The sequence below is a fragment of the Peromyscus californicus genome, unplaced genomic scaffold (genome assembly GCF_007827085.1).
Source record: "Peromyscus californicus insignis strain IS unplaced genomic scaffold, ASM782708v3 Scaffold_23__1_contigs__length_62951481, whole genome shotgun sequence".
Lineage (NCBI taxonomy): Eukaryota > Metazoa > Chordata > Mammalia > Rodentia > Cricetidae > Peromyscus > Peromyscus californicus.
In genome coordinates this window covers 8,101,252-8,126,150 of record NW_026294534.1, presented here as the reverse complement: position 1 = coordinate 8,126,150, position 24,899 = coordinate 8,101,252, and the positions used below count along the sequence as shown (strand labels likewise).

Here is a 24,899-nt window from a genome sequence, read left to right as displayed (position 1 = left end):
AACCACCAACACCCAGAAACACCCAGAATAAGTTAACAACAGAAACAAGAAAGGTGCAAATGGTGAAAGGCCCCAAGAGGCAGACTCAAAGCAAGTATTAAAGAGGGCGTCCGTCCGTCCGTCCGTCCGTCCATCCTTCCTTCCTTTTTTTTTCTTTCTTCTTTTTTTTCTTTTTTTTCTTTTTTTTTGAGATAGGCTGCCCTGGAACTCCATGTCAGTAGAATGATTCAGTTTCAGCCTTGATGATAAATGAGTGTGGACTGCTCATCCCATGCCACAATCACTGTTGTGTGTTCACTTCACGGACAAGACACTGTTGGTGTGTATTTAGTGTGTCATGGTTTTCTGTTTTATCACGGACTTATTGAATTCTTTTGTAACATAAACAGCGCATTAAAATTTATAACAACACAGTGCCCTAACAAGTTAAAAAAATTAAGTAGGGGGCCAGTGAGATGGCTCAGTGGGCAAAGCCACTCGTTTCCAAGGCTAGCCCCCCAAGTCTGAGTCCCAGGACCCACACTGCTGAGCAGAGGGAACTAAATCCATAAAGTTGTCCTTGGATCTCCGTATGTATGGCTGTCCAGGCCCACATCTGTTGTTCTAATCTTAGATGGCCTTTTTTTTTCCCTTTTTTTCGGAGCCAAGGACCGAACCCAGGGCCTTGTGCTTGCTAGGAAGCGCTCTACCACTGAGCTAAAAATCCCTAACCTCCCCCCCCCCTTTTTTTTTGAGACAGGGTTTCTCTGTGTAGCTTTGCACCTTTCCTGGAACTCACTTTGTAGACCAGGCTGGCCTTGAACTCACAGAGATCCGCCTGGCTCTGCCTCCTGAGTGCTGGGATTAAAGGCGTGCGCCACCACCACCCCACGATGGTCTTTTAATAAAAAGCCCAAAACCAGATATGAGGGTGAAGGCTGAAAACGTCAGAGAAGCAGAGCAGCCACAGCCACCACCTCTTATGTCATCAACTCCACGAATCCTGACTGAAAGCCTCTGAGTCCTCACCCGAAAGGGTCTCAGCTGAACTGCCTTAGTTCCTGTTTCCTCACGCCTTATATACCTTTCTCCGCCCTGCCATCACTTCCTGGGATTCAAGTTGTGGGTGCTTCCCGGTACTGGGATTAAAGGTGTGTGCCACCACTGCCTGGCTCTGTTTCCAGTGTGGCCTTGAACTCACAGAGACCCAGATGGATCTCTGCCTTCCAGTGTCTGTGTCTAATCTAGTGGCTGGCTCTGTCCTCCCATCTTCAGGCAAGTTTATTAAGGTACACAGTACATCACTACATACATCCCTCCACCCCACCACACAGCCCAGGCTAGTCTGAAACTCACTATATAGCCAAGAGCTACATGTCCCAAGTGTTGGGATTTCAGGTGTGTGCCACCATACCTAGTGACACTGGGTCAAATTTAGGGTTTCTTGCATGCTGGATAAGGCAAGTACTCTGTCAGCTGAGCTGCGTCCCAGCTCCAAGAACCTGAAACTATCCCATTAACCTGTGACTCGCATTCTGCACCATTCAGTGGTGGCTTGAGTTTTTCTGTCCTGAGAACCTCACAGAATCACACAGGACCTGGCTTTTCTGACTTAGCTTGCTAAGCTGGGTGTCCTCCGGGCTCCTCAAAGGAGGAGCTTATGTCAAAATTTCCTTTCACAGGTGATTTTTTTTTTTTGTACAGATGAAACCCGGGGCCTTGTGCATGCTATACAAGTGCTCTACCACTGGTCTGCATCCTTAGCCTTCTTAAGTTTCATTTTGAAACAGGGGCTCATGAAATTATCTGGGCTGCCCTTAAACTCTGTCACTCAAGCAGGTGTTGAATTTAGTCTCCCAAGTAGCTGGGAATATAGGCCACTGCCCCCAGGCCCCCCTGATCCGAGTCTCCATTCCTCTTGTCCCGTGTGGCAGATTACTATAGCCCAGCAATGCTGGGGCTGAAGACCGATCAGGAGGTCCTGGCAGAGCTGGTGAGGATGAAGCTGCCAGCGGTGGCAGCCCTGATGGACGGTCATGGTGTGCTGTGGACCCTGTTGGTGTCCCGCTGGTTCATCTGCCTATTTGTGGACATCCTGCCTGTGGAGGTGAGCACCTTCATCAACCTCGGGCTGTGTGGGCCGCCGTGGCGAGTGACTGGGCATTTCTGTCTCTACAGACTGTGCTGCGGATCTGGGACTGTTTGTTCAACGAAGGCTCCAAGATCATCTTCCGGGTTGCTCTGACCTTAATTAAGCAACACCAGGAATCATATTGGAAGCCAGCAGTGTTCCAGACATCTGTGACAAATTCAAGCAGATCACCAAAGGGGACTTTGTGACCGAGTGTCACACGTTCATGCAGGTAAGTTCTGGGCTGCTTGACTTGGGGAGGGAGGGGGAGCTCAGCTCTCTAGATCTTTGTCCCAGCCAGCAACTGCCAAGTGTCCCTCTCCCCGTGAGCAGCTCCCTCCCTTTTTGAGCTATGGCTGGAGTCCAGGGCTGCCAAGGTGGCTGCCAAAGTCCCTCTGACCTCATGTCTGAGGCTACTGCTGTTCACCTGGAGAGCCTGTTCTGGTTCATATTGGTTGGATGTGCCCAGGTTTCCCTGGAGTCCAGGAGAGGAGGCAGGCATGTCAGTGAGGCTTCCAGGTGCTCGGCTAGCTCAAAGCCTCTTCCCTGGCTCTGTTGACTACCAGCCTTCAGAAGGCATGGACTTCCTCCTGCCCTGATAAGCCATAGTCATCCTTGACACCTAAGAGGGTCACTTGTGAAGCTAGGACGTGCAGGCTGTGTGGACTAGAAACTGCTGAATATGAGGTGGGGGTGAGGCTGGGCAAGACCTAGGCTGAAGGACTGAGAGCCAGAGCCCAGCGCTGAGTGACCCTGGCAGGAACCCATGCAAAGCAGAACCTGAGGGTTCCTTTCTAGGTTTTTTTTTTTTTGACTCAGGACTGGCCTGGACCTTCTTTTTTTTTTATTTTTTATTTTGCAATACAATTCAGTTCTACATATCAGCCACGGATTCCCTTGTTCTCCCCCCTCCCGCCCCCCATTCCCATCTCCTCCAGGGCAAAGCCTTCCCCACAGACTGAGATCAACCTGGTAGACTCAGTTCAGGTAGTGGACCTTCTTATGTAGACCACATGGAGCTCAAACTGCAGAGACCAGGCTGCCTCTGTCCCCTGAGTACTGAGGTTAAAGGTGTACACTGTCACTAAAGTCAGAGGATGTGGCAGAGGCCTCTTGCATGCAACTATTCTATTCCATCAAGCTGTGGCTTGAAGCCCTTGCTGGCAAGAAGTACCCTTGGAGGGGTGGGGGTGGGGGATGGAGGAGGTGTGGCTGGGGAGAGGGTGACTCATGCCTTTATTCCTAGCACTCAGGAGGATCTTTGTGAGTTCAAGACCAGCCTGGTCTATATTGAGTTCTAGGATAACCAGGACTAGAGACCATGTCTCAAAAAAACAAAACATAGGGTGTAGTAGTACACGCCTCTTTAGTCCCAGCACTCAGCACTTGGGAGGTCAAGGCAGCCTGGTGTACAGAGTTCCAGGACAGCCAAGGTTACACAAAGAAACCCCATCTCAAAACACACACACACACACACACACACACACACACACACACACAAAATGGGGCACGTATGTACCTCGAAAGTAGGTGGTTCTGACTTTTGTAGTCCAGATGATGTGTGGGCAGTTCCAAGTAGGTAAAGGGACAGGAACCTGTGGTGGGGCCTAGTAGGGACCTTTGACCCCGCAGCTGTTTCCTGTTCTCATATTGTGATACTGAAGCCAAGCCAGGGAGTTCTGGGTGTGATGGAGAGGGCTCTTCCATAAACTTCTTGGAGTTGGGGCTTCATCCCAAGGTTAAATACAGCAGCAGCGTGGAATAGGACCCCAGAACCAGCGGTTCACAGGCTGCAGAGGATCTGTGCTCTCAGACACTTGAATCTGGATTCAAGTGTGTGAACAAAGAAACAGCAGAGGCCCCCTTCCTCCCATGCACACGCAGGTAGTGACTGCTACCAGTTCCTGTCCCCGGAGAACTGGGACCCACTGACGGTTTGCAGCTCTTGTTACCATCTTTGCAGTCACACATTGAATTATTTGGTCTGGTGAGATGGCTCACTGAAGAGAGGCACCCACCCTGAGCTTGGTTCCTGGAACCGATACAGCTCCAGTGTGACACTCCTGGGCTTCGAGTCTTGGTTGACTTGACCTCTGCGCCTCAGGATTGTGGTAGTCGGTGCTCTTGCTTGGAGTTTGTAGGAGCCAAGTGTATTCAGTTCCGTTTTGGAGTACCCCCTCTAGTGCAGGGCACTGTGCCGCCATATCCTCTGGGAGGCGGAATCCTCACCCAGGCCACCTCCCTGCCAAAACCATACATGACACATAGTGCTTGGCAGGTTGGTCTGCCTGCCAGGTGCCACTTTTTTTTTTTTTTTTTTTTTTTTGAGACAGAGTTTGTCTGTGTAGCTGTCCTTGAACTCAGAGAGATCTGCCTGCCTCTGCCTCCCAAGTGCTGGGATTAAAGACATGAGCCATCATCTCCCAGTTTTTAATCGCCCTGGTTGGCCTGGGCCGCCTCATGTACACCAGCTGGCCTCTAATTCAGAGTGCTGGGATTAAAGGCGTGTAACACCACACCCAGGCCTGGGGCCTCGTATGGGACAACTAAAGTCTAATGTGTTACGAGGGGTCCTTAGGAAAAGCTCATTGTCTCTCTTCCAGAAAATATTTTCAGAACCAGGAAGCCTGTCCATGGCGACCATCACCAGGCTCCGTGAGAGCTGCCGAGCTGCGCTGCTGACGCAGGGCTGAGTGCAGCCGCACACCTCCCTGCCACCACTGCTGCAACTGCTCCAGAGCAGACACTTCACCAATTCCTGCCACCGTGCTCCTGTTGTAAATACTTGAAACCACCACCCCTAATGTGAACTTTTAAAAGAGGATGATTTAAAACCTTTCTTTGTCCGTCTTTGGAGTTCTACATTGAGTCATCTGTCCAGTGAGATGGCTCGGCACACACCTACCAAGCCTGATGACCTTAGCTGGGTTTTGGGTGGGACCCGTACGTGGAAGCAGAGAACACTCTTTCATGTTGTTCTTTGAGACATATGCACACAATAGAAAATAATATTAATTTATATATATATATATATATTAAATGTGTACTTCGTGGCTTGTGTGAATGGCATATATATATGCCATTCACACAAGCCACGAAGTACACATTTTGTTGAGTAGATGTCAGCACTCTGTCATTCAACTGAAAGTTAAAACTGACTGTCATGTGTGGCTTTGATTTGGTCTGTCTGGAGAATAAGGCCCACTCCCTTCCACCTTCCCAGCATACTTTCCTAGCCAAGACTATGTTATGTGGCTGTGCCTACGTAGACAGAGGCCCACCCACTTGCTGAACATGGCTATTTGTGGTGATCCCTTGTTTTTTAGAAATAGGTCTTACAGTTAGGCTGGTCAGGGCCCTGTCCTATGGCTGTCCATCATGCAGTGGACAGGCTCTCCAGCAGACCCAGCACAGCCTAGCAGACCATCACTAAATCCGCCCTGGGGACAGGCTGTTCATGAAGCTGGGTCATCAGGTCTTAATCAGTGGCAGCTTCCATCAGCAGCAAATAAGCACGGACCCCTTGTCTTACAGCAACTGGATGGCTGAATGGCCCCAGGTCCTCTGAAGCATGATGGACTAACTCCATCCAGGAGTGGGTGCGCGCAGAGCTGTCCCTGATACTTCTGTGCAGATTTTTCCCTTGCACACCCCGTCCCTCCAAGGTATAGCTGGAGGGAGGCCTCACCAGCCAAGGAAGAGTGCTGGGGCCCTGGGGAGCACTTGGAATCCAGTCACACAGGGAGAGCTCATGTCTCAGTCTGAGTGTGCAGAGAGCCTTTCAGAGGGCTGACTTCAGGCTGCTCCTGTTCTGTTCAGACTGGGAAGGTAAGCCCTGCAGCCCTGCCAGCAACCCCAACAGAGTATTCCCGGAGGGATATATTCCCAGTCCCCAAAGGCCTGGGTCTGGGACCCCTGTGGTGACAGGACAGGAATTTTAGGTCCCAGGGTTGGCTTCAGAAGTCAGAGGCACATGCTGCCTCTAAAGCAGGGCTCTGTGCTGTCTCTTGCACCCTCAAGATGAGGGTGGGGTATGTTAGGATGGTAAGCTCTCACATCATGCATACAGCTGCTGTGGTCACTGGAGAGGTTTCCCAAGTCCTTACAAATCCCACCTGGGAGCAGAGGACACTGCAGATGGGTGAGCTGCCTACTCTGGCACAGCCTGGTCTGCTCCAGACAACCTGAGTCTCAGGACACAAAGGAGGGCGGACAGGTCAGAGCTTCAAGGAAAGAGCACTGGCCTCTTCAGCTCACCCAATGTTTGATGTGTATGTGCTTCTTATGACACAGGTGTGGCTCACCTGGAGACTCTAATCATAGGGCCATATTATCACTACATAAGACTCATATAAAAGGCAGGCACGGTAGCACATGCTTCTTATCCCAGCACTGGGAAGCAGAAGGATAAGCTTAAAGCGCTCTTTGCTACTCAGAAAGTTCAAGGCCAGCCTGAGCTACATGAAATCCTGCCTCAAAACAACAAACCATCTAGCATTTAGAACCATGACAAATAACATTTAGTTTTCTCATGGGCTAAGCAGAGGCTGGCTATCCCAACATTGTCTCAAACCTAAGCATATGAGCAGCACAATTCACCCCCCCACCCGCCCTGCCACACACAGATTCCCAAAACACCATCAGCATCACTCCTAGGACTCTCTTGGTAGATCACAGAAGCACAAGGTCCAGACAGACAAAGAAGGAGACTTTTTATTAGCATCGTTACAGGCAATGCATTACGTGAGCTGGTCCTCAGTGTACAACCCACCTACGCCGCAGGACAGGTCAGCAGTGTGAATCTACTATTGTACACAGTGCAGAAACAGGGCCACCCTGAACGCCAACAGAAGACTGGAAATCACTTTACAAAAAGTAAATAAAAATAATGCCATTTTCTATTTAGAAAAGTGCCAGCTCATGGGTGGCAGAGCACAGAAACACTGGTGGTTGTGCCCCAGCCAGATGCCAGATTCCAGCCCCCCAGGCCAGGCAGCCCAAGCCAAGTGTCCAGAGGTTGACCCTGTGCATGCCTCTGCGGCAGGGCTTCCCTGCTCTTCCCTTCTAGCATCTACAACAGTGTGCAGCCTAACGATCAGCCGCCCTCACCAGGCCCAAGTGTCTGGACCAGAGATTCCCTTTGTAAGGCTTAAATCTGAGTAAAAGAATGAAGAAACCAAACACCAAATCTTAACAAGTCAAATGGGGGAGCCCGTGCAATTCTGAAAAGCCTTCTTGTTCTCTTTCTTAGAGCTCTACTTTGGTAACATTAACATTAACCAGTTAGCAAAATATTTAACCCAGTTAGCAAAATTAACACCGTCATCTCAATAGTTATTCCTCTGTGCATAGTAAATGTCGCAAGATGAACTTCACATTTATAAAGCAGATTTGAAAACAGTTTGCCAGAAAGTGTGCCTCCCTCCCTTCCACACCTATCCCTGTGCGTCTGTGCGCACCCGCCCGCCCGCGCACCAGGCTAGATGGTCTGGTAGCCGGCATGACTCCTCTTCCTGCCGATGAGGTAGGCGATGAGGACTATGAGGACCAGCCCTGCCAGGGCTCCGCCAACGGCAATGGGGATCAGCATGTTGTTACCATCCTGCACACACTCTTCCACTGCAACAAAGACAGCCCAGTGGACTCACTCCAGGGTCACCCTCCCCACCCACTTGTTCCCGAGGGGAAAGGATGAGGCCAGGGGAGGGACGAGGAGGTCACCACCTCAGGGAAGTCTACAACATGAGTGCTCTCTATGCAGCTGGGAAAATCCCAGGCACACTCCACCCACATTAGAATGCTGTCCCTAGACACAGGTCCCTCAGGACAGGAAACACCCTGGAGACAACTTTCAGAGGGCCACCACTGTCACTCAATGGCTTCCCTCACCCACGGCAGCCCTGCCTAGGTCTGCAGTTTCTTCCTCACAAGGCAAAAGAAAGGGAAAGCTCTCTGTGGAGGAAAAGGACACTCCCTGCCCCGACATCCTGGTTCCACAAGATCAAAGACGCGTGTCCTGCCACTGTTTCTACGGATGCTACTTACCAGACCCAAACCTGTCACTTTCCACCTTGAAAGCCTGGACCTGAATGCTGAAGACATTAAGGGAAAACACCTTGCTGACGAAGATGTGCTCCTCGGTGTTGCACTTGTACGAGTTCCCGAGCGTGGCCTGAAGAGCTCTCAGGGAATGGTTGGAGGCGGTGAATGCGGGCACTGCAATGTGAGAGAAAGTCGCTCAACCGCAGGCTATACTGGACGAGGACAGGAGCCACAGGAAGGGGGAAGCGAGTCTCACCTGTGGCATCGGGAAGAGTCATGTTCAACTGGACTTCTTGTAGGAAAAACAGGCTAGAACTGGCATTCTGAAAGAAAAGACAACCACCAGTTACCTACAGCACAGGCTGGTGTCATCTGACCACAGACTTCTACATTTGTAGCACAAAAACAAAGCAGACATTTTGGTTAGCTCACTCCAGACATTTTTTTTTTTTTTTTCAGTTTTTCTAGACAGGGCTCCTCTATGTAGCCCTGGCTGTTCTCGAAGTTACAGAGATCCACCTGCCTCTGCCTCCCAAGGGCTGGCATTAAAGCCGTGCGCCACCACAGCCCAGCTCCAGACTTTTTTCTTTTATATAGGGTGTCACTGTGTAGGCCAGTGAAGTCTTGAACCCATGCTCCTGTCTGCATCTCTCAGTACTTGGATTATAAAACATACATCAATATGCTCAACTCCTCCCAGACCTCTGTTAGGACCAGTTTATCCACTGAAATTGAAACAGGAACCATGCTATTAAAAAAAATCTTTTGAAGAGTACAACAAAGTTAAAATCTATTACAAGACACTATTAATGAGCTCATTTGTGTGCCCTATTAACATATTTATGTTGGCTGGGAGACACGTAGGAGGCTCTGGGCACATACATTACCCAGCACTACAGAAATCCACCCCCACTTCCTGACTCACAACAGGTCTTCCCCAAATACATGCAGACTAAAACATCAGTGGGTACTTGTTGGTGAGCAGTGAGGACAGAAACTTAGAAGCCCTGTCATACAGAGTAGGCAGAAAAAAGGGAGACATCTCCTCCTTCCTGAGGAAGCACTGGACTGTTCCCTCAGTCACTGCAGCTCACACCAGCCCGCACTCCTGACCGCCGCCGCCGCCGCCGCCGCCACACCAAGGGCATGAACAAGGCACACAAGAGGAGCCTAGTGAGCATGTCCCACGTGATTCAGATAGAGCAGAGCCTCACCATCCCAAACTTCAGTTCCAGGGCACTGTTCTTGCTCTCCACTCTCAGGGTCACCACATGGAGACCGCAGGTCCCATGAGCTGTGTCATTTGGACTGATGTTGAATGCTCTGGTCACAGTCTGACAAGAAAAGCAAAGGAGTCATTACTCCAGGCTCTGGTGACCCTCTCAAAACACAGATACCACCACAAATGGCTAATGAAGTAGACACGCCCACTCTAACAAGTCAGGAGAACTGCTAAACACACCTGTGCAGGTTTCTGGGTTCCCAAACAGTGCTACTATTCAGAACGCTGCCTTGCACCAGAGGCTTGGACTGGACTCTATGATGGCTATTCTTGGTGTCAACTTGATTACACCTGGAATAACTAAAACCCAAGAGGTCGGGTATACTTGTGAGGGATTTTTTCTTAATTTAATCATTTGAAGTGGGAAGACCCACCTAAATTTTTTTATTTATTATTTTCTCGTATATTACATCCTGACTGCAGTTTCCCCTCCCTGCCCCCATCCACTCTTCTTCCATTTCCCTTCAGAAGGGGGCAGGCCTCCTAGGAATATCAACCAAACATGGCCTATCAATTGCAGCCCTCATATTAAGGCTGGATGAGGCAACCCAGTGGGAGGAAAAGGATCCTACTAAAAGCAGGTATAAAGAGTCAGAGACAGCCCCTGCTCCTACTGTTCCACAGAAGACCAAGCAAGCTACATAACCATAACATATATGCAGAGGTCCTAGGTCAGACCCATGCAGGCTCCCTGATTGTCCATTCAGTCTCTGCGAGCCCCTAGGAGCCCAGATGAGTTGGTTCTGTGGGTTTTCTTGTGGTGTCCTTGACCCCTCTGGTTCCTACAATCTTTCCTCCCCTGGGAGGACAGACCTTTAATCTTTGTATCATTTGAGGTGGGAAGATCCACCTTAATCTGGGTCACACCTTCTGTGAAGGAGGAAGCTCATGCTCTGCCTGCTTGCTCTTGTTAGCAAGTCCTTTGGGATTCTGGTGTATCCAGACCAGCTGAGACATCCAGCCTGGTGCACTGAACAACTACTGGATTCTTGGACCTTGCATTGGTAGACAGCCATTGTTGGGCTAGCAGGACCTAGCCTATAAGCCATTCCAATAAATCACAGAGTGTGCTTGTGCGCGCACATACATTGTGGTAGTCTGAATGAAAATGGCCTCCATAGGCCCACAGAGAGTGGCACTATTGGGAGGTGTGGCCTTGTTGGAGGAGGTGTGTCACTAGGGCGCTTTGAGATTTCAGAAGCTCAAGGCAGGCCTAGTGGTTCTCTTCCTGATACCTGGAGATGTAGAACTCTCAGCTACCTCTCCATGTCTGCCTGCCTGCTGCCATGCTTCCCTCCATGGTGATTATGGACTAAACCTCTGAACTGCAAGCCAGCCTCAATTAAATGTTTTCCTTTGTAAGAGTTTCTGGTCATGGTGTCTCTTCACAGCAACAGAACCCCTAAGACTGACTGACTATCTACCTATCTAAAATATACATACATAGTGTGTGCATATGTATATATGTATATATATATACATACGCACACACATATATCCAGGGGATTTATTAGAATGGCTTACAGATACATATTCATTCTCTAAGTTCTAGTCCTCTAGAGACCACTGACTGAAACAGACCTGGTGCTTTTCCCAGCTTCTCCAGCCTCCAGGCCCCAGCAGGTCGTTCTCCCTCGGGTGTCCTTTCTGAATAGCTAAGACTACAGGTGCATACACCCTTGCCATACACCTGGTTCAACCATACAGTGGGAAATGGAACGCTCCAACTAGGATCAAGGAACTTCTGTGAGATGCCGCCTAGTTAGCATCAGGGGCTTCTGTGGGCAGATGATGTGCCACAGCCCAATCAGACCAATGCAGCTCAACTCAGAGCGCTGGCCGCAAGTGCACGTGGGGCTCCGGTCAGCACTGCCTCTTGTTCTGCACAACAGAAGGTATATTAAGCAACAACCTGCAGTACCAGATTCCCTCATGAATAAATCACCCCCATTCCTCCCTACCTTGTTGTCCTTCTTCAAGTAGGTGACGTTCATCTGCAGTGCCATAGAGGCAAGCAGGCAGGTTCCGTTCTCACCAGTCACATTGTATTTAGTCACAGTGGGGTTTGTGGGCACAAGTGGCGAGGGGCTGGGTGGCGGTGAGGGGCTGGGCGGTCCAGTGGTTGGAGAAGGTCCGTCCTGTGCGCAGCGTGTCTCTACAGGGACAGGAAAGAAGTTCAAGGTCCAGCTTGCTTTCTGACTACCCCAGATGCTGGAGTGCAGGTCAGAATTGGAAGCACCACTTCTGAACTCTGCAGGACACTCCTCACCCCATAACTACCAGGTACATGGATAGCAGGTTCTGGGCAGCAGAGAGGACCCAGAGCACCCCGCCCCAAAAACACATATTCTTCCCATCTTAGCCTGCCTTCTCAGTGGGCACACAGGCACAGAAAACCTCTACTAGGAGGCCAAAAGAAAGAAGGCACTGTGCTAGAAACAAGACACAGGAAACAGAAAAGCGCTAATTCTATCTGTGGGCTGAAGAGATGGCTCAGTAGGTTCAGAGCATTTGTTGTTCTTCCAGAAGACCCAGGTTTAATTCTCAACACCCACTTGGTGGCTCACAAGCGTCTGTAACTACAGTTCCAGATGATCTAATGCCCTCTTTTGGCCATCTTGGACACCAAGCATGTACATGGTGCAGATATACATGTAGGCAAAACACACGCACATAAAATAAAAACTACTTTTTAAAAAGGGAAAAACCGCAGGGCGGTGGTGGCGCACGCCTTTAATCCCAGCACTCGGGAGGCAGAGCCAGGTGGATCTCTGTGAGTTCTAGGCCAGCCTGGGCTACAGAGTGAGTCCCAGGAAAGGAGCAAAGCTACACAGAGAAACCCTGTCTCGGAAAAAAAAAAAAAAGGGAAAAACCCCTAAAACACAAACAACCCAGTACTATTTGTAACACGACAGTACATATTTCAGACCAGGACTCTATTACAACAACTATGCTTCGCTTAAGTCAGTGCATGAACATCTGTAACTAATGCAAGTGGCTATGTTGCCAGGCACAGTAGCACATGCCTTAATCCCAGCACTCTTTTGGAAGGCAGAGGGAGGTGAATCTCTGTAAGTTTGAGGCCAGCCTGGTCTACAGAGTGAGTTCCAAGACAATCAAGAGTTACATAATAGAGAGATCCTGTCTCAACAAAACAAAAAAGGGGGTGACTATGTCACAGCAAGGCTATGCTTCTAGACAATGACCTTCTCAGTCAGCTCCATATGCAATGAAATACTTTCTTTTTTAACTTTAGGTGGAAGAACAGGGGTGCACTAGTGTGCCAGCTGCTGAGAAAATACCTGCTACACCCCTTGACCTTCAACTGAGAACACTGAGAGACAGCCTGAGTTAGCTCTCTCCAGCAGTCCCCAGTCTTCCATTAGGACTGCTGAGGAAGCCTCAAAGGAAAGCCAAGCAGGGCGGGTCTGGGGTTTTGGAAGGCTGTCAAGGCCAGGTAAGTCTTGGACAAATCACATGCCCTCACCTTTCCATGGACAATTTCAGAGCTGACTGATTGGATTTGGGGCAAAGGGGCATTAGGACCCACTAGTTTGGTCAACAGGTACAGGCCAGGGGTCACACCTCTCTCAGACAGGTAAAGCCAACCCTAGAGCTTGCCTGAGCAGGTCTGAGGAAACTGGCTTGCAGGTAGAGTGTTTTGGGAGTCTGAACCCCTAACCATATCCCTCAACGTCCACAAGATCGCTCTTCTGCATCCCACAAATGACTGAGACCGACTTGTTCTCACCCATTTTCTACCCTCTTAATCAGGAAGTGCCCACTCTCATCTTCAAAAGTTACCATCTCCTAAGAGCAGAAGGGCTGCCAGACCGTGGTGCCGTCTCACTCCACTGTGGAGTGTGTCACCTGCGGCTCTCAGCCCAGCACCTTACCTTCCTTGCTGAAGTTGTTATTTGACAGGTAGGCCTGGATAGTGGCATCGTGGAGTGTGACAGTCACATTGCCCATTTGGATCTGGACAGCACTCAAACATCGGTAGGTTTTGTTGATGTCTGCCTTGATGTCAGTCATGGAGTCCACAGAGTGGATCCCTGTATCCAAATCAACAAACAAAACAAAATGCAATTACTGTTTGCAGTACGCAGTTGAAATTGACTTATTTATCATCATCTTGTATTCTTTTCTTTTGAACCTTAAGAAGGGTTTTACTAGTTTAAAAGAAAAACCTCAGGGCAGGCAAGCTGTAATCTCAGGGGCTGACTGAGGGAGGAAGGTGGAGAAGAGGAAGGGGACCCATGCCACCTGCAGCAAGCCAGCATGCAGTAGCCACACAGTGGGGAGTGAAAAAGCCTGAAGGAGCAGAGAAAACATACTTAGCCTCTGGCCAGCATCTACAAGAAAAAGGAAGTCACAATTAAGAAAGGCAGGCAGACCTAACAGACCCTCACGTGGCTCTTGGAAAGGCTAGTTCTCCACCCTTCCCTTCGGTTTTGCATTTTGTCCCAGAGGTCTTACCCTTGGTGCTGGCATTGGTGAAATATTGTGTGTCTGACAAGTTGTAAGTAAAAGACATGTGCTGGACACGGTAACGTGTTGCATTTCTTGTGAAGCTGAGCATCAGTGAATATCCACTTCCAAAAGCAATCGTGAGGTTGGGTTCAGAAGCATTTTCACTACCACAAGAACTGTTACTGTTCAGTACTTCTGCAGAGGGCGGCAGGAAAAAGGTAGCGTTCTGGAACAAATACAATTCGGACATAACTCCATGAGAATGCATACTGCTAAGAGACAACTGCCAAAGAGGGACTGTATGTGTACTGATAAAAGCTTAACCTTCAATGTTAAAGTAGTCACTTACAAAGACTTTACTTGGTACAGTATTTGTACAAATTGTTGGGATACAGTATAATTCAATACATGCAAACAATGCGCATGACTTGAATTGGGGTAGTCAACATTTCCACCCCCTGTGCACTGGGAACCTCCAAACATTCCCGAGTATTCTGAAATACTAACAGTCTGTGGTAGGTATGTGTTTATAGGTATAGTGTTCTATAAAGTATTTATTCAGTTTTAACGTAACCAATAAAAAGCTTACTACAGTGTCACTACTAACAGAAATAGGCTGACAAATGAACCAACTGAGAGAACTGATTTAGTAATCACAGGTAAATCTGCTTCTCATTCATCGTGTGCCCAGCTTGATTCTAATACTCAGGAGGCTGAGGCAGGAAGATCATGAGTCTGAGGTCAGCCAGTGCTGTGCAATAAAACACAACATAAACATATCCACTTATAACAGAACCAAAGTCAAAGTTACCTTGAAAGTAAAGAATCTAACTTGATGCTACTACTTTTTTTGGAACATAAATATCTCTTTAAAGACTGTTTCCTGGGGTGAGAGATGAAGAGGGGCTGGGAGAGCATCTGTCCAGCATGCATGAAGCCCTAGCCTCATTCTCCAGTACTGCACACCACAAGTCAGATGGGGCAAGCCTGTAATCCCAGCACTTGGGAGTTGGAAGCTAGAGGATCAGGGATATCAGGTCACAATGGGGTATGTGGGACTCTGTCACTCACAAACCAACCAACCAACCTATTCACCCTCACCAACCCCAGATCCCAAAACCACATAAGAGAAGTCAAAAGCTGAGGAGGATAAAATGTTTCAGTGGGTAAATACACCTGCCACCAGGCCCAATAACCTAAGTTCAATACCAGGGCCCACATGGTAGAAGACAATTCTTGCAAGGTGTCCTCTAGCTTCTATCCATGCACTGTGGCAGACTGCTCACAAAGCGTACATGCACACACATATGTACACACACGTAAATTTAAAAAGTAAACTAGAGAGGCTGGAGTGACTGTTTAGTGGTTAAGAGCACTGGCTGCTCTTCCGGAGCACCTGGATTAAATCCCCAGCATCCACATGGTGGCTCACAACTATCTTGAACTCCAGTCACGGGGCTCTAATGCCCTCTTCTGGCCTTCCTGGATACTGCACACATGTACTGTACTGCACTGACATACATGCATGCAGGCACTCATTTACAAAAAAGGAATAGGGTTACAGGTGTGGTGAATCTCAGGATCCAGGATGCATTTAAAAGAGTAATGACATATAATGAGTGTGTGAAATGCCCACAAGCATGTAATTAAGAAGAAATTTAAAATACAGGTTACTCATCTGCTAGCAATCTAAGAACTATATAAAGTTTGTACTCATCTTGTACTTGCTTTAATGTAACCACTGAGAACATCTTTTTGTTTATTTGAGACAGGGAGGGTCTCACTGTGTGGTCTTGACTGGCTCAGAACTCTCATCTTTGTAGACCAGGCTGGCCTTGAATTAAAATATTTGCCTGGCCTGGTGGTGGTGGTGGTGGTGGTGGTGGTGGTCGTCGTGCACACCTTTAATCCCTGCACCCGGGAGGCAGAGGCAGGTGGATCTCTGAGTTCAAGGCCAGCCTGGTCTACAGATGGAGTTCCAGGACAGCCAGAGCTACAGAGAGAGAAACCTTTGTCTTGAGGGGAAAAAAAAAAGGTTTGCCTGCCCCTGCCTCCTTCTGAATGCTCGGACTGTGTGTGAGTCACCAGGTTCAGCCCCTAAGAACACCCTCCTTAGAGGAAGGCAGTCTATAGCTTTTGCGTGTCAAGCCACCACTTAGATCCATCTCTTGGGATATAGTGATTGTCTGAAAAAGATCAAAACTCCAGCTGTTTACTGACCATGGAGAATATAAGAAAGCTAACCAAGTAGCACTAGGGAAGCATTTGTCAAATGTGCTGACTACCGTGAGGTTCTACAAGGTGTCTGAAAAGAGCCACGAGGAAACCCAGACTGTGATCACTCCACAAATGGTTTGCTGTGGCTGCAGTCAGCAGCAGACACCAGCAGAGATCACCTATGGGTCCAGAAGCTGTGAGAAGCGAGAAGGGCAGACTAAGGTACGATCATTTTCTGAGTCCCGTAAGTGTCGGTGTCTCCTACCCGAGAGCCATGTTCAGTCTCGTAGGCAGTCCAGAAGGAGGCGGAGAAGTTGGCCATTATACAGGCTGTGCCATTGCTGTCTTTCACCACGAATAACGCTGAGGCACCGTGGGCAAGGCCTGCTGCTTCCAGGAAAAAGAAACAATCATACACCCACTTCAAAGTACAACTGTTACTCCTGTTTCCTGTAACTTTTATTAAGATTCACGGTGTTTGGTAAACACTGAACCAGACAAGTGGATTATAGGCTCCTGTCCCAATCCTACTCCCTCAACCCTGGATCCCATAGAAAACTGCCATCTTCCAGGCTGTCCCATCAACTTGCCAGCCCCGCCTACGGCTCCTGAGTGCTGTCATCAGGGTACTTACCCTAGGCCTATGTCCCTCAGAGGATCTAACTGTAAGACGTGATGGGGCCTGAAAGGTACACCTCAAGCCAAGCAAGCATCAGCCTACTGCAGAAACCCAAGGGAGAATCTGTAACTAGTAGTTACAGTTGGGCTAGTTTTTACCTCTCAGACCAGGGAGGGGTGTGGCAAAAGTAGTCATGAGCTCAGACACAGTACCTGAACTCTACCAGCTCATGGCTGAGGGACACTGGGCACACCCTCAACCCATACAAGTGAGGGCTGCCCTATTTATGGAGGTTCAAGGACTTATGGAGGCACTAAAGTTTCTCAGTGAATAATAGTCTTTGCAGGACATTTCCTCTCTGGCTTTTTAAATAAATAAATAAATAGATAAATAAATAGAGCTAGTAAGTCTCACACCTGGAATCCTAGCACTGGGGACGCTGAGGCCAGAGGATCACCAGCCTGCCACCTACAGTGCAGAGACCTGTAGTATGAATCTTAAAAGGTCTTATTAATTAAATCAAACCTAAGCCAGGTATTGGGGTGAACGCTGGAAGATCAGAGAAGCAGAACAAGCCACAGCTTCCTCACCTTGCCAGTTCCTCAGCTGATCCTGTTTCCTCAGGCTGGAAACCTCTGAGTCCTCATATCCAAATGGATCTCAGCTGAACTGTTGCTAGAAGCCTAAAAGCTTAACCAGCCAAATGCTTCTAGTTTCTGAACTTCACACCTTATGTACCTTTCTGCTTTCTGCCATCACTCTCTGGGATTAAAGGCTCGCTTTCTAGGATTTAAGGAGTGAGTCACCATGCTTGGCTGTATTCTTGAACACACAGACATCCAGGTAGATCTCTGCCTCTGGAAAGTTAGGATTAAAGGCGTGTGCTACCACTGCTTAACCTCTATGTTTAATATTGTGGCTGTTCTGTTCTCTGACCCCAGATAAGTTTATTAGCATGCACACAATACCACCAGAGACCTGCTGTGGATATCGCTCTGTATAAATAAACACTGAATGGCCAATAGCCAGACAGGAAGTATAGGGGGACTAACAAAGAGGAGAATTGAGGAAACAGGAAGGGAAGGGGAGTTTGCCTGGAGCCGCCGCCAGGACAAGGAAGATGCAAGGTACTGATAAGCTACGAGTCACGTGGCAAAGTATAGATTAATAAAAATGGGCTAGATATAAGAGTAAGAGCTAGACAATGATAGGCCTGAGCTAATGGCCAAGCAGTTTAAATAATGTAAGAGTCTGTGTGTTTATTTTATAAGTGGGCTCCGGGACTGGCGGGATTTGGTGGGAGCTGGAGAGAAATTCTCCAGCTACAGAGACCCATCCACAAACTAACAACCCACGATCCTAATCAAGATGCCCAGCAGCACGTCAGAAAAGCAGTGCTTTCAGCTGGGCACGGTGGTGCACACCTGTATTCTCAGCACTCAGGAGGCAGGCAGATCTCTGTGAATTTGAGGTCAGCCTGGTCTACAGTGAGTTCTGGGTCAGTAAGACCCTGTCCTCCCCCGCTCCCCCAACAAAAACCAACAAAACAAGGCAGCAACAGCAGAGACAGGACAACTAGCACGTTTCATTACCATTACAGACGAACAAAGCCAGGTACTCTTGCCACACAACTACACAGGCTTATCAGCCACCACTGTCCAGCAACAGGTGGCATGCTGTCACCTGTCTCTGCTGCTACAAGTTTATATACACTCTTCCAAGGACACTGACACATCTGGGGCCTGGAGGTATCCACTCGGGAGTGTGAGGCAGGAGCACAAGTTGCAGGCGAGGATGTTCTACACAGTAAATCCAAAGCCCAAGAAGGAACCATGGCAAGACTCCATCTTAAGAACAAACGAACAACAAACTAGAAAAATCTTACTCCTGAGAAAACAAATGGGACTTCAACGAACCCAATGTATTTCACTCTTGCAACTTTGAAAGAAATAAGACAGAAACCCAAGAGCCTAACTAGAAGCTCCAATGCTCTCTTCTGACCTCCAAGGACAAGTGATACACATAAACTCTCTCAGGCACATACACAAAAACAAACATTTAAAAAATACATGGTTATCTTAGTTAGGGTTACTATTGCTGTGATAAAAACACCATAACCAAAAGCAGCTCGGGAAAGGGTTTATTTGGCCGGGCGGTGGTGGCGCACGCCTTTAATCCCAGCACTCGGGAGGCAGAGCCAGGCGGATCTCTGTGAGTTCGAGGCCAGCCTGGGCTACCAAGTGAGTCCCAGGAAAGGCACAAAGCTACACAGAGAAACCCTGTCTCGAAAAAACCAAAAAAAAAAAAAAAAGGGGGGGGGTGTTTATTTGGCTTACACTTCCATCACTATTCATTACTGAAGGAAGTCAGGACAGGAACTCAAGCAGGACAGGAACCTGGAGGCAGGAGCTGATACAAAGGCCACGGTGGTTACTGATATGCTTACTGACTTGCTCTCCATGGCTTGCTCAGCCTGCTTTCTTATAGAATCAAGGACCACTAGCCCAAGGGTGGCACCACTCACAATGGGCTAGACCCTCCCACATCAATTACTAATTAAAAAAAGTCCTATAGGCTTGCCCACAGCCCCATCTTATGGAGGCCTTTTCTAAACTGAGGCTCCCTTATCTCAGATGACGCTTGCTTGTGTCAAGTTGGCATAAAACTAGCTAGTATAATAGCTAGGTATGGTGGCATGCTGTGGGATGGTCTGTATGTCAAATTGCTCTGATTGGTCAATAAATAAAACACTGAATGGCCAGTGGCCAGGCAGGAAGTAGGTGGGACAAGGAGAGAGGAGAATTCTGGGAAGTGGAAGGCTGAGTGAGGGAGACACTGCCAGCAGCCACCATGACAAACAGCATGTGAAGACGCCGGTAAGCCACGAGCCATGTGGCAAGGTATAGATTTATAGAAATGGATTAATTTAAGATGTAAGAACTAGATAGCTAGAAGCCTGAGCCATTAGGCCAAACAGTTTCTGAGCGGCTGTGGGACTGGCAGATGACAGAGATTCGTCCTGACTGTGGGCCAGGCAGGAAAACTCTAGCTACAGTGGCATCCATGTACAATCCCAGAACTAGATAGGCAAAGACAGAAGGATCACACCAGTATTTGGCCAGCCTGGTTTATCTACTAAGTTCTAGGCCAGGACATGGCTACATACCAAGTCCCTGTTATAGAGGAACAACTGAAACCAGGGGTCAGACAGATGGCTCAGTGGTCAAGAGTACTTGCTGTTCTTCCACAAGACCCAAGTTCAAGCCCCAACACCCACATCAGGCGCTTAGCTTACACTTTTCTGTAACTCCAGTTCCATGGGGTCCAACATCATCTCCTGGCCTCTGTGAGCAGCCCTCACATATACACAAGATAAAATATCTTAAAAACAAAAAGACCAAAAACCAAAACCAAAAAAATCCCCAAACCTGTAGCCTGACCAACAGCAGGAAAGGTCACTATTGCAGGCCTAAGGCTTCCTTGCCCGGAGATCTCCTTAGCAGAAGGCTCTGAGGTCACACTCACCGACACAACAGATACCCCCATGGGAGCACACAGCCCAGCTCTAACCAGGCTGTCCTTTCACGAGGTTTCTTGTCACCCTAGTAATTTGTCAACATACTTTCCCCAAACTAGTAAACATGCATATTCAAAGGAAAACCAAATATCACTACAATCTAAAATGGCCTCTGTGGCTTTTGAGAACATGCCTTTCCCTGGTCCCCAGTTGCTCCCATCTCTGTGTGTCTTTCTCTTTCTTAATAAACTGTCTTTAGTTCTACTACCTAAAAAAATAAAGGGGGCCGTGGGGGTGGGGGGTGGAGAGACAGCTCAGCAGCTAAGAGCACTGGCTGCTCTTTCAGAGGACCCAGGTTCAGTTCCCAGCAACAACTTGGCAGCTCACAAGGATTCCAGAGCCACAAGATCCGTACTCTCTTCCAGCCTCTATGAGCACTGCATATATATACATGATGCACAGACAGATGAGCAGGCAAACACTCAGATGCATAAAAGAAAAAGAAAAAGCTGAAGTATTTAAAGAAAATAGGGGCTAAAGGGACAGCTTGTGATTTAGAGCATCTGTTGTTGCAGAAGACCTGGGTTTCTCCGCACCCACAGGTGACTCACAACCGTCCAAACCATCTATAGTTCCAGTTCCAGGAGATCCAATGCCCTCTTCTGACCGCCACAAGCACTAGGTACATACATGCAGGAAAAACACTCAGATACCTAAAACAAATCTTTACAAAATTTTTTTAAGGGCGTGTAAAATTTAAATCTTTTAGCAAAAAGAGATTTTTCCCCCCAATCAGTTAAGATGCCTATGGCAATCCTGGGCCTGGGACAGGAACAGCTGTCAGGAACCCACCTGCCTACTAATGGACAACCTGCTCATTTCCCATTTCTATAGGGGTCAAAGGGCAATGCTGGCTAATTCTTTCAAAACACTACTACAGGAAATTCCCTTCCCTGCAACTAGTAAGGCAGTGGGAAGCACACATGCTCAAGTCAGAAGCTCTTCAGTTACCAGCTACGTGACCTTGGGCCAGGAGCAGCCACCTAACCACGCTGAGATTACACAACAGACAGGAAGAACGCAGGGCCCCAAGGCTGGCCGACAGCACTCGCCCCGCGCCCGCCCACCCCCCCCCCCGCCCCCCCCGCCCCCCCCCCCCCCCCGTTCCATCGAAAAGGCTTGCTACTTGTTTTCGGAGCTCCCTTGCTTCCTTCTTTGCCCAGGACGTCCTGGAACTCAAGTATGTTGCCACCATGCACCATGAAGATCTGCTTAACAACTACCTGTGACACATTTACTTTGTGACAGGCACTTTTCTTTTGGTTTTTTTTTTTTTTTTTTTTTTTTGGTTTTAGGTTTTTCAAGACAGGGTTTCTCTGCGTAGCTTTGCGCCTGTCCTGGAACTTACTTTGGAGACCAGGCTGGCCTCGAACTCACAGAGATCCGCCTGCCTCTGCCTCCCGAGTGCTGGGATTAAAGGCATGCGCCGCCACCATCACTGCCTGGCTTGTTTCCATCAGGTTACTATGACAGCCCTAAAAGGCTGTCACTATGATGATTCCCTCCTGCTGAGTTGGAGAGGCCCAGAGATACTAAGTTGCTTCAAGATCACAGCAAGGGAGTGGTCCAGTTTTTGTTTCTTCCGTGCATGGCCTGCTGACCATGCTGCTTCTGCAGCTCTTGGTGAGAGAGTATATTTGAAGTCATCCTGGGTTACATCCATAGTGAGACCCTTGTCACCAACCAACCACACCCTAACTTAACTTGGCTTGATTCCTTTAAGTCCTGTTTCTTCTTATCTAGAAACACATAAATCACCTTTGAACACTTACAAGACCAAAGTTCCACTGCATACACTGAACTACCATCTCTAGAGGGAGGGTTCTCCCTCTGCTGGCTAGCTTCCACAGGCTGGAACATGCTATGCAAGCTGCTGTGGGAGAAAGGACAAGCCAGCTCCAGACCACTGCTATACAGCTGGACATGCCTTCATGAAAGCACTATGCACTCCAACGTGAGCATGCACTTAAGTGAGCAAAGGAGACAGGCTATTATTCCCCAGTACAGGTGCCAGGTGCTACAGTCTACATATGCATAGTTAACAGGCCAGGTCAAGATAACAATGTCTAAGTTGGGTCTAACAGAATACCAATTCAAAGTCACACAACCACAGTACAGTTTGATCACCAATCTAGTGAGGAATTCAAGATCCCATGATTGGGGTAACATTAATTAGCAGAAGACTTATAATACTTCTGGACTGACAGAGCTCATCCAGAAAGGGGAAGGTCATGGGGTCAGTCCCAAAACTGAACAGTAGTCCCATTAGGCAACCATACACACGAGTTTCAGTTCACACTGGTGTGCTTTCTATTAAGAACTTAAACACAACGGCTCTTGAAGTTAGCAATTACTGTAGGAACATCAATAATTCCAAAGTTAGAATTTTTCTAAAGATAAAATTATTTTTGAAGTTATGAAACTAAAATAAATACTTAAGACCTAAATCAAAGTTGTTAAAGTACTTTTGTGAAAGCTGGGACATATAGTATACGGTACTCAATTGTCAAAGATTTTTCTTTCCATTTTATTTAAATAAAAAGGATTTCACTACCTAACCCAGGCTGACCTTCAATTCGAAATCCCCCTGCCTCAGCCTCCCAAGTCTAACAAGTGTGAGCCACCACTGGTTAGTTTTATTCATCGATTATTTACTTTTTTTTAATTTAGCGGCAGAGTCTCTAGTCCTGGCTGTCCTGGAACACATTACAAAGACCCGACTGGCCTGTTAAAAAGAGATCCTTCTGCTTCCCTACTGCACCACGCCAGCCAGAGGCTAGTTTTAAAAACATGAAATGAGGCCCGGCGTAGTGTCCCGCGGCTTTAATGTCAGTACTTGGGAAGCAGAGGCAGGGGTATACCAGTGAATTTCAGGCCAGTATGTTCTCCATGGCTGAGATCCTATTTTTTAAAAAAAGTAAAGAAAAAGAGAAAATATAAACAGCCCACGGGTTTTACATAGTTTTGGGTGTGCTGGAGATTTAGCTCCAGGCCCATAAGTAGTGTTATTGCATTGCTGAGCTACATCCAAGCCCTGTGAGCTCTTCTAATAAAGTCATTCCGACACGACAGAACTTGTTTCCGCAATTCCCGTTCTAGTTACAACTACTGAACCGTGAAGGGTCACAGGTCCCTTAACAAGGTTTGAGACCGCCGAATAAGCGCACCTCTCTTCTCTCCTAGATCGAAGAGGAGTTCATCTCAGACGAGGGAAACCAGATTATCCCATAAAGTCACAGTGACAGAATTTGGGGGTCCGATGGGTCCTAAGAGGTGCTCGGGACATCGCGAGCATGCCACCTCTCTCGGGTCCTGCAGATGCTGGCACTGACAGCGGTGAGGGAGGGCACCCCAGGCAGGGGCCCGAGGCAGCACCCATTCCTCTCACAAGGTAGCCCGGGTGCCAGCAGCACTGCCCACCGTCTCCGCTCCTCCCGGAGCGTCTCGGGGTCACCGGCTGGGCTCCCAAAGCCGCATCTGCGTCCTGAGGCCCGCAAGGGCTCCCGGGCGGCGAGCGCCACTGCGGAGCCGGCCGGCTGGCCGGCTCGAAGCCTACTCGACGCTCGCCCGCGGCCCGGGCACCCCGGGCGCCCCGTTCCCACCCGGCCCGACGCCCCCTTCCCGTCCATCCCGAGACGCGGACCCCGCCCGGCCCTCCCTCCCTCCCGGGCTCACCCAGAAGCAACAGGAGCAGCGGCCGCCGGGCGCCGGGGGCCGCCATGGCGCGACGCAGCCGAGGCCGGGGTGCGGCGGTTGCGCGGGCGGCGGGGCCGGCGGGAGGGCGCGTCCACCGACTCGAGGGACCCGGCAGCTGCGGCGCCGGCACCGAGAGGACCCTGCGGCCGGCAGCGCCTGTCACGTGAGCAGCGCCGCGCCCGCCGGTCACGTGAGCCGAGGGTCTCGCGAGAGCGGCCCCTGGGCCGGCCGCTTCCTCCCCACTTCTCCGGGAGTCTCCGCTCCTCCGCATGTGATTCGGTCACGTGCCGGCCGACGTCATGTGAGCCGCCGGCCACGTGATGTGGTACGCCCACTGCCCCCCCCCCACCCCCCCACCCCCCGCCGACCCTCCTCCCATCCTGTCCTCCCAGGCCTTTCCCAGTGTGTCCCGAAATGGAAAGTAGGTTGTGGCTCGGAGAAAGGGACGAAGAAACGCTGCCGGAGAAAGTCCGGGTGGAAACGGGAAGCCGTGAAGGCTGGACCGAGGCTAGCAGGCCAGGCGGCATGCCACCGTTCAGGCCCAGGCCAGCTGCAGGGCCACAGCCCAGGCGTCGGCTGACCTCGTGTTGGGGTTCATACCGATGTTTACATCCAGGACAGTAGTGTGCATATCTGTTTCCAGGGGGGTATTGACATCTGAACCCATGCCCTAGTCCCAGGCTGGCCGCCACTCTCAGGCTCAGGGGCTACCTCTAGGTCCAGACTGGTGTCTAGGGCCAGCCACAACTGTGTCTTTCCCGTGGTCCAGGCACAGGACAGTCCTTAAGGGCATGTAGATGGTGCCAAGTGGTGGTGGGAGAGACACATTTACTTTAAAGACAAGATTTCACTGTATATCCCTAGCTGGCCTCAAAAAAGTTCA

At 49.2% G+C, this 24,899-nt stretch overlaps 2 protein-coding genes across 3 annotated transcripts in view; one reads left to right on the top strand and one right to left on the bottom strand.

Annotated features, from left to right (window-relative positions):
* Positions 1-4,948, top strand: part of Grtp1 (growth hormone regulated TBC protein 1) — a 28,345-nt gene extending 23,397 nt beyond the window's left edge. Inside the window, 4 exon segments of the mRNA XM_052751694.1 lie at positions 1,914-2,086; positions 2,158-2,245; positions 2,248-2,342; positions 4,714-4,948. Coding sequence (XP_052607654.1) covers positions 1,914-2,086; positions 2,158-2,245; positions 2,248-2,342; positions 4,714-4,803 — 446 coding nt within the window. The 3' untranslated portion in view covers positions 4,804-4,948.
* Positions 4,949-6,809: 1,861 nt separating this feature from the next.
* On the bottom strand, positions 6,810-24,218 carry Lamp1 (lysosomal associated membrane protein 1). 2 transcript variants are annotated; one of them, XM_052751692.1, is made up of 10 exons: positions 23,996-24,218; positions 16,390-16,511; positions 13,914-14,133; positions 13,772-13,789; positions 13,331-13,489; positions 11,396-11,589; positions 9,367-9,486; positions 8,409-8,475; positions 8,156-8,326; positions 6,810-7,729 (listed from the first exon to the last, which is right to left on the bottom strand). In XM_052751692.1, exons 1-10 carry the CDS (start codon positions 24,039-24,041, stop codon positions 7,590-7,592), a joined length of 1,257 nt encoding a protein of 418 aa, XP_052607652.1. In that variant the 5' UTR covers positions 24,042-24,218; the 3' UTR covers positions 6,810-7,589. The 2 variants fall into 2 exon arrangements, with proteins under 2 accessions (XP_052607652.1, XP_052607653.1); XM_052751693.1 differs by lacking the exon at positions 13,772-13,789 and having other exon boundaries at positions 23,996-24,213.
* Positions 24,219-24,899: the final 681 nt, after the last annotated feature.